Here is a 14,168-nt window from a genome sequence, read left to right as displayed (position 1 = left end):
ACTTCTTTACGATCGAGAGTGAAATTTTATAATTCCCTGGCGCATGCGCAGACAGACAGTATGTAGTTCGTTGCTAATCTTTCAAATTATGTATGTATCAGCGCAAATCTATATATATAAAAGAAAGTCGAGGTTGTGTTAGTTACACCATTTATAACTCGAGAACGACTGAACAGATTTTTATGAAATTTTACATGTATATTCTAGCGGTCTGGGAATAGGATAATATGGAGTTTCATACCCGTACGTCATAAGGGGTGTTGCCCCCCCTGATATATTTTTTTAATTTTTGGAAAAACCGTTTTTTACTATTTTTATGAGATGTAGAAGCAAAAGATACATACAATCCTAAATTTTCAATTTTTTATCTCAGACCGTTATTTTTTAATAGCCATTTAAATATTTTACATCTATATATATAAAAGAAAGTCGAGGTTGTGTTAGTTACACCATTTATAACTCGAGAACGACTGAACAGATTTTTATGAAATTTTACATGTATATTCTAGCGGTCTGGGAATAGGATAATATGGAGTTTCATACCCGTACGTCATAAGGGGTGTTGCCCCCCCTGATATATTTTTTTAATTTTTGGAAAAACCGTTTTTTACTATTTTTATGAGATGTAGAAGCAAAAGATACATACAATCCTAAATTTTCAATTTTTTATCTCAGACCGTTATTTTTTAATAGCCATTTAAATATTTTACATCTATATATATAAAAGAAAGTCGAGGTTGTGTTAGTTACACCATTTATAACTCGAGAACGACTGAACAGATTTTTATGAAATTTTACATGTATATTCTAGCGGTCTGGGAATAGGATAATATGGAGTTTCATACCCGTACGTCATAAGGGGTGTTGCCCCCCCTGATATATTTTTTTAATTTTTGGAAAAACCGTTTTTTACTATTTTTATGAGATGTAGAAGCAAAAGATACATACAATCCTAAATTTTCAATTTTTTATCTCAGACCGTTATTTTTTAATAGCCATTTAAATATTTTACATCTATATATATAAAAGAAAGTCGAGGTTGTGTTAGTTACACCATTTATAACTCGAGAACGACTGAACAGATTTTTATGAAATTTTACATGTATATTCTAGCGGTCTGGGAATAGGATAATATGGAGTTTCATACCCGTACGTCATAAGGGGTGTTGCCCCCCCTGATATATTTTTTTAATTTTTGGAAAAACCGTTTTTTACTATTTTTATGAGATGTAGAAGCAAAAGATACATACAATCCTAAATTTTCAATTTTTTATCTCAGACCGTTATTTTTTAATAGCCATTTAAATATTTTACATCTATATATATAAAAGAAAGTCGAGGTTGTGTTAGTTACACCATTTATAACTCGAGAACGACTGAACAGATTTTTATGAAATTTTACATGTATATTCTAGCGGTCTGGGAATAGGATAATATGGAGTTTCATACCCGTACGTCATAAGGGGTGTTGCCCCCCCTGATATATTTTTTTAATTTTTGGAAAAACCGTTTTTTACTATTTTTATGAGATGTAGAAGCAAAAGATACATACAATCCTAAATTTTCAATTTTTTATCTCAGACCGTTATTTTTTAATAGCCATTTAAATATTTTACATCTATATATATAAAAGAAAGTCGAGGTTGTGTTAGTTACACCATTTATAACTCGAGAACGACTGAACAGATTTTTATGAAATTTTACATGTATATTCTAGCGGTCTGGGAATAGGATAATATGGAGTTTCATACCCGTACGTCATAAGGGGTGTTGCCCCCCCCTGATATATTTTTTTAATTTTTGGAAAAACCGTTTTTTACTATTTTTATGAGATGTAGAAGCAAAAGATACATACAATCCTAAATTTTCAATTTTTTATCTCAGACCGTTATTTTTTAATAGCCATTTAAATATTTTACATCTATATATATAAAAGAAAGTCGAGGTTGTGTTAGTTACACCATTTATAATTCGAGAACGACTGAACAGATTTTTATGAAATTTTACATGTATATTCTAGCGGTCTGGGAATAGGATAATATGGACTTTCATACCCGTACGTCATAAGGGGTGTTGCCCCCCTTGATATATTTTTTTAATTTTTGGAAAAACCGTTTTTTACTATTTTTATGAGATGTAGAAGCAAAAGATACATACAATCCTAAATTTTCAATTTTTTATCTCAGACCGTTATTTTTTAATAGCCATTTAAATATTTTACATCTATATATATAAAAGAAAGTCGAGGTTGTGTTAGTTACACCATTTATAACTCGAGAACGACTGAACAGATTTTTATGAAATTTTACATGTATATTCTAGCGGTCTGGGAATAGGATAATATGGAGTTTCATACCCGTACGTCATAAGGGGTGTTGCCCCCCTGATATATTTTTTTAATTTTTGGAAAAACCGTTTTTTACTATTTTTATGAGATGTAGAAGCAAAAGATACATACAATCCTAAATTTTCAATTTTTTATCTCAGACCGTTATTTTTTAATAGCCATTTAAATATTTTACATCTATATATATAAAAGAAAGTCGAGGTTGTGTTAGTTACACCATTTATAACTCGAGAACGACTGAACAGATTTTTATGAAATTTTACATGTATATTCTAGCGGTCTGGGAATAGGATAATATGGAGTTTCATACCCGTACGTCATAAGGGGTGTTGCCCCCCCTGATATATTTTTTTAATTTTTGGAAAAACCGTTTTTTACTATTTTTATGAGATGTAGAAGCAAAAGATACATACAATCCTAAATTTTCAATTTTTTATCTCAGACCGTTATTTTTTAATAGCCATTTAAATATTTTACATCTATATATATAAAAGAAAGTCGAGGTTGTGTTAGTTACACCATTTATAACTCGAGAACGACTGAACAGATTTTTATGAAATTTTACATGTATATTCTAGCGGTCTGGGAATAGGATAATATGGAGTTTCATACCCGTACGTCATAAGGGGTGTTGCCCCCCCTGATATATTTTTTTAATTTTTGGAAAAACCGTTTTTTACTATTTTTATGAGATGTAGAAGCAAAAGATACATACAATCCTAAATTTTCAATTTTTTATCTCAGACCGTTATTTTTTAATAGCCATTTAAATATTTTACATCTATATATATAAAAGAAAGTCGAGGTTGTGTTAGTTACACCATTTATAACTCGAGAACGACTGAACAGATTTTTATGAAATTTTACATGTATATTCTAGCGGTCTGGGAATAGGATAATATGGAGTTTCATACCCGTACGTCATAAGGGGTGTTGCCCCCCCTGATATATTTTTTTAATTTTTGGAAAAACCGTTTTTTACTATTTTTATGAGATGTAGAAGCAAAAGATACATACAATCCTAAATTTTCAATTTTTTATCTCAGACCGTTATTTTTTAATAGCCATTTAAATATTTTACATCTATATATATAAAAGAAAGTCGAGGTTGTGTTAGTTACACCATTTATAACTCGAGAACGACTGAACAGATTTTTATGAAATTTTACATGTATATTCTAGCGGTCTGGGAATAGGATAATATGGAGTTTCATACCCGTACGTCATAAGGGGTGTTGCCCCCCCTGATATATTTTTTTAATTTTTGGAAAAACCGTTTTTTACTATTTTTATGAGATGTAGAAGCAAAAGATACATACAATCCTAAATTTTCAATTTTTTATCTCAGACCGTTATTTTTTAATAGCCATTTAAATATTTTACATCTATATATATAAAAGAAAGTCGAGGTTGTGTTAGTTACACCATTTATAACTCGAGAACGACTGAACAGATTTTTATGAAATTTTACATGTATATTCTAGCGGTCTGGGAATAGGATAATATGGAGTTTCATACCCGTACGTCATAAGGGGTGTTGCCCCCCCTGATATATTTTTTTAATTTTTGGAAAAACCGTTTTTTACTATTTTTATGAGATGTAGAAGCAAAAGATACATACAATCCTAAATTTTCAATTTTTTATCTCAGACCGTTATTTTTTAATAGCCATTTAAATATTTTACATCTATATATATAAAAGAAAGTCGAGGTTGTGTTAGTTACACCATTTATAACTCGAGAACGACTGAACAGATTTTTATGAAATTTTACATGTATATTCTAGCGGTCTGGGAATAGGATAATATGGAGTTTCATACCCGTACGTCATAAGGGGTGTTGCCCCCCCTGATATATTTTTTTAATTTTTGGAAAAACCGTTTTTTACTATTTTTATGAGATGTAGAAGCAAAAGATACATACAATCCTAAATTTTCAATTTTTTATCTCAGACCGTTATTTTTTAATAGCCATTTAAATATTTTACATCTATATATATAAAAGAAAGTCGAGGTTGTGTTAGTTACACCATTTATAACTCGAGAACGACTGAACAGATTTTTATGAAATTTTACATGTATATTCTAGCGGTCTGGGAATAGGATAATATGGAGTTTCATACCCGTACGTCATAAGGGGTGTTGCCCCCCCTGATATATTTTTTTAATTTTTGGAAAAACCGTTTTTTACTATTTTTATGAGATGTAGAAGCAAAAGATACATACAATCCTAAATTTTCAATTTTTTATCTCAGACCGTTATTTTTTAATAGCCATTTAAATATTTTACATCTATATATATAAAAGAAAGTCGAGGTTGTGTTAGTTACACCATTTATAACTCGAGAACGACTGAACAGATTTTTATGAAATTTTACATGTATATTCTAGCGGTCTGGGAATAGGATAATATGGAGTTTCATACCCGTACGTCATAAGGGGTGTTGCCCCCCCTGATATATTTTTTTAATTTTTGGAAAAACCGTTTTTTACTATTTTTATGAGATGTAGAAGCAAAAGATACATACAATCCTAAATTTTCAATTTTTTATCTCAGACCGTTATTTTTTAATAGCCATTTAAATATTTTACATCTATATATATAAAAGAAAGTCGAGGTTGTGTTAGTTACACCATTTATAACTCGAGAACGACTGAACAGATTTTTATGAAATTTTACATGTATATTCTAGCGGTCTGGGAATAGGATAATATGGAGTTTCATACCCGTACGTCATAAGGGGTGTTGCCCCCCCTGATATATTTTTTTAATTTTTGGAAAAACCGTTTTTTACTATTTTTATGAGATGTAGAAGCAAAAGATACATACAATCCTAAATTTTCAATTTTTTATCTCAGACCGTTATTTTTTAATAGCCATTTAAATATTTTACATCTATATATATAAAAGAAAGTCGAGGTTGTGTTAGTTACACCATTTATAACTCGAGAACGACTGAACAGATTTTTATGAAATTTTACATGTATATTCTAGCGGTCTGGGAATAGGATAATATGGAGTTTCATACCCGTACGTCATAAGGGGTGTTGCCCCCCCTGATATATTTTTTTAATTTTTGGAAAAACCGTTTTTTACTATTTTTATGAGATGTAGAAGCAAAAGATACATACAATCCTAAATTTTCAATTTTTTATCTCAGACCGTTATTTTTTAATAGCCATTTAAATATTTTACATCTATATATATAAAAGAAAGTCGAGGTTGTGTTAGTTACACCATTTATAACTCGAGAACGACTGAACAGATTTTTATGAAATTTTACATGTATATTCTAGCGGTCTGGGAATAGGATAATATGGAGTTTCATACCCGTACGTCATAAGGGGTGTTGCCCCCCCTGATATATTTTTTTAATTTTTGGAAAAACCGTTTTTTACTATTTTTATGAGATGTAGAAGCAAAAGATACATACAATCCTAAATTTTCAATTTTTTATCTCAGACCGTTATTTTTTAATAGCCATTTAAATATTTTACATCTATATATATAAAAGAAAGTCGAGGTTGTGTTAGTTACACCATTTATAACTCGAGAACGACTGAACAGATTTTTATGAAATTTTACATGTATATTCTAGCGGTCTGGGAATAGGATAATATGGAGTTTCATACCCGTACGTCATAAGGGGTGTTGCCCCCCCCTGATATATTTTTTTAATTTTTGGAAAAACCGTTTTTTACTATTTTTATGAGATGTAGAAGCAAAAGATACATACAATCCTAAATTTTCAATTTTTTATCTCAGACCGTTATTTTTTAATAGCCATTTAAATATTTTACATCTATATATATAAAAGAAAGTCGAGGTTGTGTTAGTTACACCATTTATAATTCGAGAACGACTGAACAGATTTTTATGAAATTTTACATGTATATTCTAGCGGTCTGGGAATAGGATAATATGGACTTTCATACCCGTACGTCATAAGGGGTGTTGCCCCCCTTGATATATTTTTTTAATTTTTGGAAAAACCGTTTTTTACTATTTTTATGAGATGTAGAAGCAAAAGATACATACAATCCTAAATTTTCAATTTTTTATCTCAGACCGTTATTTTTTAATAGCCATTTAAATATTTTACATCTATATATATAAAAGAAAGTCGAGGTTGTGTTAGTTACACCATTTATAACTCGAGAACGACTGAACAGATTTTTATGAAATTTTACATGTATATTCTAGCGGTCTGGGAATAGGATAATATGGAGTTTCATACCCGTACGTCATAAGGGGTGTTGCCCCCCTGATATATTTTTTTAATTTTTGGAAAAACCGTTTTTTACTATTTTTATGAGATGTAGAAGCAAAAGATACATACAATCCTAAATTTTCAATTTTTTATCTCAGACCGTTATTTTTTAATAGCCATTTAAATATTTTACATCTATATATATAAAAGAAAGTCGAGGTTGTGTTAGTTACACCATTTATAACTCGAGAACGACTGAACAGATTTTTATGAAATTTTACATGTATATTCTAGCGGTCTGGGAATAGGATAATATGGAGTTTCATACCCGTACGTCATAAGGGGTGTTGCCCCCCCTGATATATTTTTTTAATTTTTGGAAAAACCGTTTTTTACTATTTTTATGAGATGTAGAAGCAAAAGATACATACAATCCTAAATTTTCAATTTTTTATCTCAGACCGTTATTTTTTAATAGCCATTTAAATATTTTACATCTATATATATAAAAGAAAGTCGAGGTTGTGTTAGTTACACCATTTATAACTCGAGAACGACTGAACAGATTTTTATGAAATTTTACATGTATATTCTAGCGGTCTGGGAATAGGATAATATGGAGTTTCATACCCGTACGTCATAAGGGGTGTTGCCCCCCCTGATATATTTTTTTAATTTTTGGAAAAACCGTTTTTTACTATTTTTATGAGATGTAGAAGCAAAAGATACATACAATCCTAAATTTTCAATTTTTTATCTCAGACCGTTATTTTTTAATAGCCATTTAAATATTTTACATCTATATATATAAAAGAAAGTCGAGGTTGTGTTAGTTACACCATTTATAACTCGAGAACGACTGAACAGATTTTTATGAAATTTTACATGTATATTCTAGCGGTCTGGGAATAGGATAATATGGAGTTTCATACCCGTACGTCATAAGGGGTGTTGCCCCCCCTGATATATTTTTTTAATTTTTGGAAAAACCGTTTTTTACTATTTTTATGAGATGTAGAAGCAAAAGATACATACAATCCTAAATTTTCAATTTTTTATCTCAGACCGTTATTTTTTAATAGCCATTTAAATATTTTACATCTATATATATAAAAGAAAGTCGAGGTTGTGTTAGTTACACCATTTATAACTCGAGAACGACTGAACAGATTTTTATGAAATTTTACATGTATATTCTAGCGGTCTGGGAATAGGATAATATGGAGTTTCATACCCGTACGTCATAAGGGGTGTTGCCCCCCCTGATATATTTTTTTAATTTTTGGAAAAACCGTTTTTTACTATTTTTATGAGATGTAGAAGCAAAAGATACATACAATCCTAAATTTTCAATTTTTTATCTCAGACCGTTATTTTTTAATAGCCATTTAAATATTTTACATCTATATATATAAAAGAAAGTCGAGGTTGTGTTAGTTACACCATTTATAACTCGAGAACGACTGAACAGATTTTTATGAAATTTTACATGTATATTCTAGCGGTCTGGGAATAGGATAATATGGAGTTTCATACCCGTACGTCATAAGGGGTGTTGCCCCCCCTGATATATTTTTTTAATTTTTGGAAAAACCGTTTTTTACTATTTTTATGAGATGTAGAAGCAAAAGATACATACAATCCTAAATTTTCAATTTTTTATCTCAGACCGTTATTTTTTAATAGCCATTTAAATATTTTACATCTATATATATAAAAGAAAGTCGAGGTTGTGTTAGTTACACCATTTATAACTCGAGAACGACTGAACAGATTTTTATGAAATTTTACATGTATATTCTAGCGGTCTGGGAATAGGATAATATGGAGTTTCATACCCGTACGTCATAAGGGGTGTTGCCCCCCCTGATATATTTTTTTAATTTTTGGAAAAACCGTTTTTTACTATTTTTATGAGATGTAGAAGCAAAAGATACATACAATCCTAAATTTTCAATTTTTTATCTCAGACCGTTATTTTTTAATAGCCATTTAAATATTTTACATCTATATATATAAAAGAAAGTCGAGGTTGTGTTAGTTACACCATTTATAACTCGAGAACGACTGAACAGATTTTTATGAAATTTTACATGTATATTCTAGCGGTCTGGGAATAGGATAATATGGAGTTTCATACCCGTACGTCATAAGGGGTGTTGCCCCCCCTGATATATTTTTTTAATTTTTGGAAAAACCGTTTTTTACTATTTTTATGAGATGTAGAAGCAAAAGATACATACAATCCTAAATTTTCAATTTTTTATCTCAGACCGTTATTTTTTAATAGCCATTTAAATATTTTACATCTATATATATAAAAGAAAGTCGAGGTTGTGTTAGTTACACCATTTATAACTCGAGAACGACTGAACAGATTTTTATGAAATTTTACATGTATATTCTAGCGGTCTGGGAATAGGATAATATGGAGTTTCATACCCGTACGTCATAAGGGGTGTTGCCCCCCCTGATATATTTTTTTAATTTTTGGAAAAACCGTTTTTTACTATTTTTATGAGATGTAGAAGCAAAAGATACATACAATCCTAAATTTTCAATTTTTTATCTCAGACCGTTATTTTTTAATAGCCATTTAAATATTTTACATCTATATATATAAAAGAAAGTCGAGGTTGTGTTAGTTACACCATTTATAACTCGAGAACGACTGAACAGATTTTTATGAAATTTTACATGTATATTCTAGCGGTCTGGGAATAGGATAATATGGAGTTTCATACCCGTACGTCATAAGGGGTGTTGCCCCCCCTGATATATTTTTTTAATTTTTGGAAAAACCGTTTTTTACTATTTTTATGAGATGTAGAAGCAAAAGATACATACAATCCTAAATTTTCAATTTTTTATCTCAGACCGTTATTTTTTAATAGCCATTTAAATATTTTACATCTATATATATAAAAGAAAGTCGAGGTTGTGTTAGTTACACCATTTATAACTCGAGAACGACTGAACAGATTTTTATGAAATTTTACATGTATATTCTAGCGGTCTGGGAATAGGATAATATGGAGTTTCATACCCGTACGTCATAAGGGGTGTTGCCCCCCCTGATATATTTTTTTAATTTTTGGAAAAACCGTTTTTTACTATTTTTATGAGATGTACAAGCAAAAGATACATACAATCCTAAATTTTCAATTTTTTTATCTCAGACCGTTATTTTTTAATAGCCATTTAAATATTTTACATCTATATAAAAATTCGCCGGTCGCAGTGTTTGTTACCATACTCCTCCGAAACGACTTAACCGATTTTTATGAAATTTTGCAGGTATATTGGACTGTACTGGGAGTAGGTTGCTGTCTATATTTCATACCCGTATGTCATTAGGGGGTTGCCCATGACGCCGTAACTCTCACAATAATGACGTGAAAAATATGAAATTAAGTAGGTAGACTCCTTGCTGAATTCCGAGCAGAACCGTACTAAAATTTTTTGTCTAGCACAATCGGTGCCCGAAATACAATATCTCAAGCCGTAGGAATATTCTGAGGACAGAAGAAGAACGAGCGACAAATTTCATAGAAGAGAAGTGGCACAGTTTAACTTTGGGACTCAAATTGGGCAAAATATGAATTTTTTAATTTTGCGAAATTTTCAAAAAATATCTCTAAACGGAACCGTAAGCAGGAGAAAAATTCTGAGCACACGAAAAGAACAAGCAGCAAATTATAAAATTTTATTTAATTTTAATTCATTTTGTTTAATTTTATTTAGTTTAAGTATTTTATTTATTTTTGTTTATTTTATAAAATTTTATTTAATTTTAATTCATTTTGTTTAATTTTATTTAGTTTAAGTATTTTATTTATTTTTGTTTATTTTATTTTATTTCATTTTATTAAATTTTATTTATTTTTATTAGACTATATTTTCTTTTATTTAATTTTATTATTATTTTTTAATTTATTTATTATTTTTATTTAATTCTTTTTTAACTTTATTTAATTGTATTTAAGTTAATATGATTTTATTTATTTGTATTTAATTTTATTCAGTTTTTTTTATTTTTATTTACGTTTATTCAATTTCATTTAATTTTAATTTACTTCATTTACTTTTTATTTAATTTTAATTGAATTTAATTTTATTTAATCAACACCTATAGACTTGGAATCTCCCCGAACCTAATAATAAATAGATGGTTGTTTTGAATGTAGATATAATAAAGCTGTTATATTCATTATAAGATAATTTAAGATTGTAACTGTTGCACTACAAACTTTATTTTGTTACTTCTAACTAAACTTTATTATTTCAAACATCATGTGTAATTAATTAAAAATAATAATAAAACCTCATTCACATCGAGCATTTTTGTTTATTAATTACGAATTCCTTTTGTTAATTTTAAGTTTATTGTATACAACAGTTTGTTTTTATCTATTGAGGCAGTACGAAGTCTGCCGGGTCAGCTAGTAAGTCATAAAAAGAATATATTAGTGTTTTTAGTAAACGTATTATTTATTATAATTTTTGTGTCTTTGGATTTGTCTTCCTCGGGCGTAAGATAATAAAATATATCTATTTTTATACTTCACTTTGATCTATTTGTCACCGTGATGTGTAATTATATCCGAGACGTCAATAACACGGGGCTTGATAGCTTGGTTGGTAGAGCATTGGACCAGAGATCGAGAGATCCCGGGTTCAATTCCCGGACGATTCAATTCTTTTTTTTACATACTTTTTTTTTAAATACAAATAAACTGTTTAGCACATATATTTATTTCGTTGAAATTATATAACAGAAGTATAACTTCTTGAGTGCGTACAAAGTACACACACATTCTTTTTTTATTTTTATCATTACTTTTATACAAAGTAGCCGGGGCTGAGGAATCCTATGAACCACCCTTAAGGGTGTTTACAGTGTCAGTATTTATTGTTTTGGTACTAGATTAACGTGCAAATATTTAGAATCGTGTTCATTTAAGCAGGGAAGAACAAGTTGAGGGAACTGAGTTTGGACTTTATCAATCTAAGTGGGGATTTTTTGGAAAAACATACGTTGTAAAATCAATTGAATAACTAGACCCTATTATATGGTGGAAAGGGACATGTTTTACATAACATTTGACAGCCTAGAAATTGAAATTTTAATGTTTATTGTTAAAATTAATATAATTTTATTAACAAATAACAATAATTGGGAAAAATGGAGCAAAATATGTAGTTTGTCTTTAAATTTTTTTGACCACTGCACCCTTCATAATCCACCTAGAAAAACTTTATATAATGTAATGAAACATGTACTAAATTTCATGTAAAATTTGTAAAATTATGCGATTGACTAAGGTTTTGCGACTGACATATATCGTGATTATTGATATAGTGGTCACTGAAGTCACTGAATCACTGAAGTGATTCCAGCAAAAAACATACTCTATGCAAAAATTACTCCTATGGAAAAATGACTCCTATGGCCTCCTATCTGACAGATCCGCCTAGTTTATTACCTTTTCCGATATTATCGACCATAGTTTCAGCTACAAGAGTCAAAGCTTTTATAGCATCTCTTCTACATTCAGCCCACTTGATGGTATTGGGAGTACTAGTTGCACATTCGACCAAAGATCTAACCACTGCGTCTAAGTTTCGTTCTAGCATAAGTCTGGGTAGAACTCCTAAAGCCAAACAATGGCCCATTCGACTTTGTTCATTAGTTGTTGTAGATAACTCCTTGATGTATTGTTTAACAATTTCATCACATCGACTAAGATCTTGGAAGAAGTATTCTTGTAGAAGAGTAGGAAGGGCTTTAACTGCAGCTAGTCGAATAGTAGTGACCTCGTATGATAGGCATTCGTTTACAAGCTGGAGCCATTCACCTAAAATTTTAAAGTATTAATAAGGAAAAAAAATGTCGAAACCCAAAAGACTCCATTTTCAAACAAATAAATGTTTAAAAATAATAAAATCTTTGGATTTCTTAGTTCGGAAACAGATTCTCTCTTATATCTATTCCCATCCTTCTAAAAATTGCAAGGAAAAGGGTGATAAATGTAGAGACATGGGGAGTCTACATAGTTGCACTCCACAACATATCAATTCACCGAGGTAAAGATCAACAAATCTGCTTCTTAGTACTTGATACGTGAGTAAAACCGTGGGTAGATAAAAGGCATTATATTTAATTTCGATTCAGAGATCATTACCATCTTTCTATGGACCATTTCGAACTCTTTTGTTCTCATCAGGAAAGCAACTGTAATGATGCCACAGAAATTAAATATAATGCCTTTTATCTATTAATAAGGTTTTTTCATTACCTTTATCTATAACCTTTAATAATGTTTTTCCATATACACTTCAGAGCAAAAAAATCAACTCACACGATAAATTGTAGTTTATGCTTAGTAATTTCATCTTTTGTTCTTTGAATTAAAACAATTAATGCAAAAAATACTCTCTCTCATAGAGCTTCCAAAAAATAATTGTTGTATGCAAATTGGCAACGTGTTGTAAAATTTGTCTTCTACTGTTTGTCATAGTCATAGGGAATGCAGCAAACATTGTAACGGACATGCTCTACGCCTACGCAATTCAGACCTCCATGAATTTGACATAATTTGACGTCAAATTCCATGAATTTGACGGCGGTCGTCTCAGTCGCTTTTCAAACGTTGACCTGTGTGTACACTTCACAGTCCAGTAAGTGAATATTTTATTAAATGGATACTTCACCAGCTAAGGCGGTCCAGGTAATTGCATAATTACGAGAGGGATATAGTCAGAGGACTGTCGCCCGTCGCCTCCCTATGACGAAGTCGGCAGTCTCAAAGGCTTACCGTCGCTACCAGGAGACCAGATTCGGATCGGCGACGTGTAATGACAGAGAGGGATGATCAATTTATTGTCCTGAGTGTCTTGCAGAATCGGCACGTGACAGGAGATGAGCTTCAATAATCATTGAGGAATGTTCGAAGTGTCACCATCACTCAGTGCATAGTTAGGAGAAGGCTTAAGGTTGCCACGTTGACTCCCAGACTAGCTAACACACGGCCCAATTTGAACGCACGTCAGAAACAAGCTCGACTTCAGTTTGCCCCGAGAAAATAGGTTTGTTCCAACTCGATACAAAACCGTTCTTGAATCGTTACGCGCATGAGCAATAACGAATAATTATGCGCAGTAACACATTTTTCGTTACTGCGCGGTTCACGAACCGTTCAAGAACGGTTTTGTATCGAGTTGGAACAAACCTCATGTCAATTGGGATCTTGGCCAATCATGCAGAGTTTTATTCTCTGATGAGAGTCGAATGTGCTTGTAAAGCAATAACAAAAGACGACACGTCTATCGGAGGCCCGGAGAACGATTTGTCCAATGCTGCAGTCTCGAAACAGTGAGCTATGAAGAAAGGGTTTGTGGATATTTTGGGGAACTTTAACTTTAGAAGGAAAAACAGAGCTTGTGTTTGTGCCCGGTGGTGGGGGTCGCGGAGGGGTTTTAACAGCGGATAGTTATATTACCTACGGATATTCTCCAACACAATGTTGTTCTCTACACCGGCTACATGGGTGACGGCTTCATGCTAAAGCATGACAACGCTCGATAGCACACAGCGCGGATTACGAAAGA

The 14,168-nt window shown here is 31.0% G+C and overlaps 1 protein-coding gene across 1 annotated transcript in view; it reads right to left on the bottom strand.

Moving 5' to 3' along the window:
• Positions 1 to 14,168, bottom strand: part of LOC114329978 (tubulin-specific chaperone D) — a 43,466-nt gene that overhangs the window by 21,055 nt on the left and 8,243 nt on the right. Inside the window, exon 8 of the mRNA XM_028279277.2 lies at positions 12,044 to 12,415. Coding sequence (XP_028135078.2) covers positions 12,044 to 12,415 — 372 coding nt within the window. The remainder of the gene's footprint in view (positions 1 to 12,043; positions 12,416 to 14,168) is intronic.

The sequence above is a fragment of the Diabrotica virgifera genome, chromosome 5, assembly GCF_917563875.1.
Source record: "Diabrotica virgifera virgifera chromosome 5, PGI_DIABVI_V3a".
In the NCBI taxonomy this organism is placed as follows: Eukaryota; Metazoa; Arthropoda; class Insecta; order Coleoptera; family Chrysomelidae; genus Diabrotica; species Diabrotica virgifera.
The sequence above is the reverse complement of the archived record's forward strand: the minus strand, read 5'-3'. Positions and strand labels throughout refer to the sequence as shown.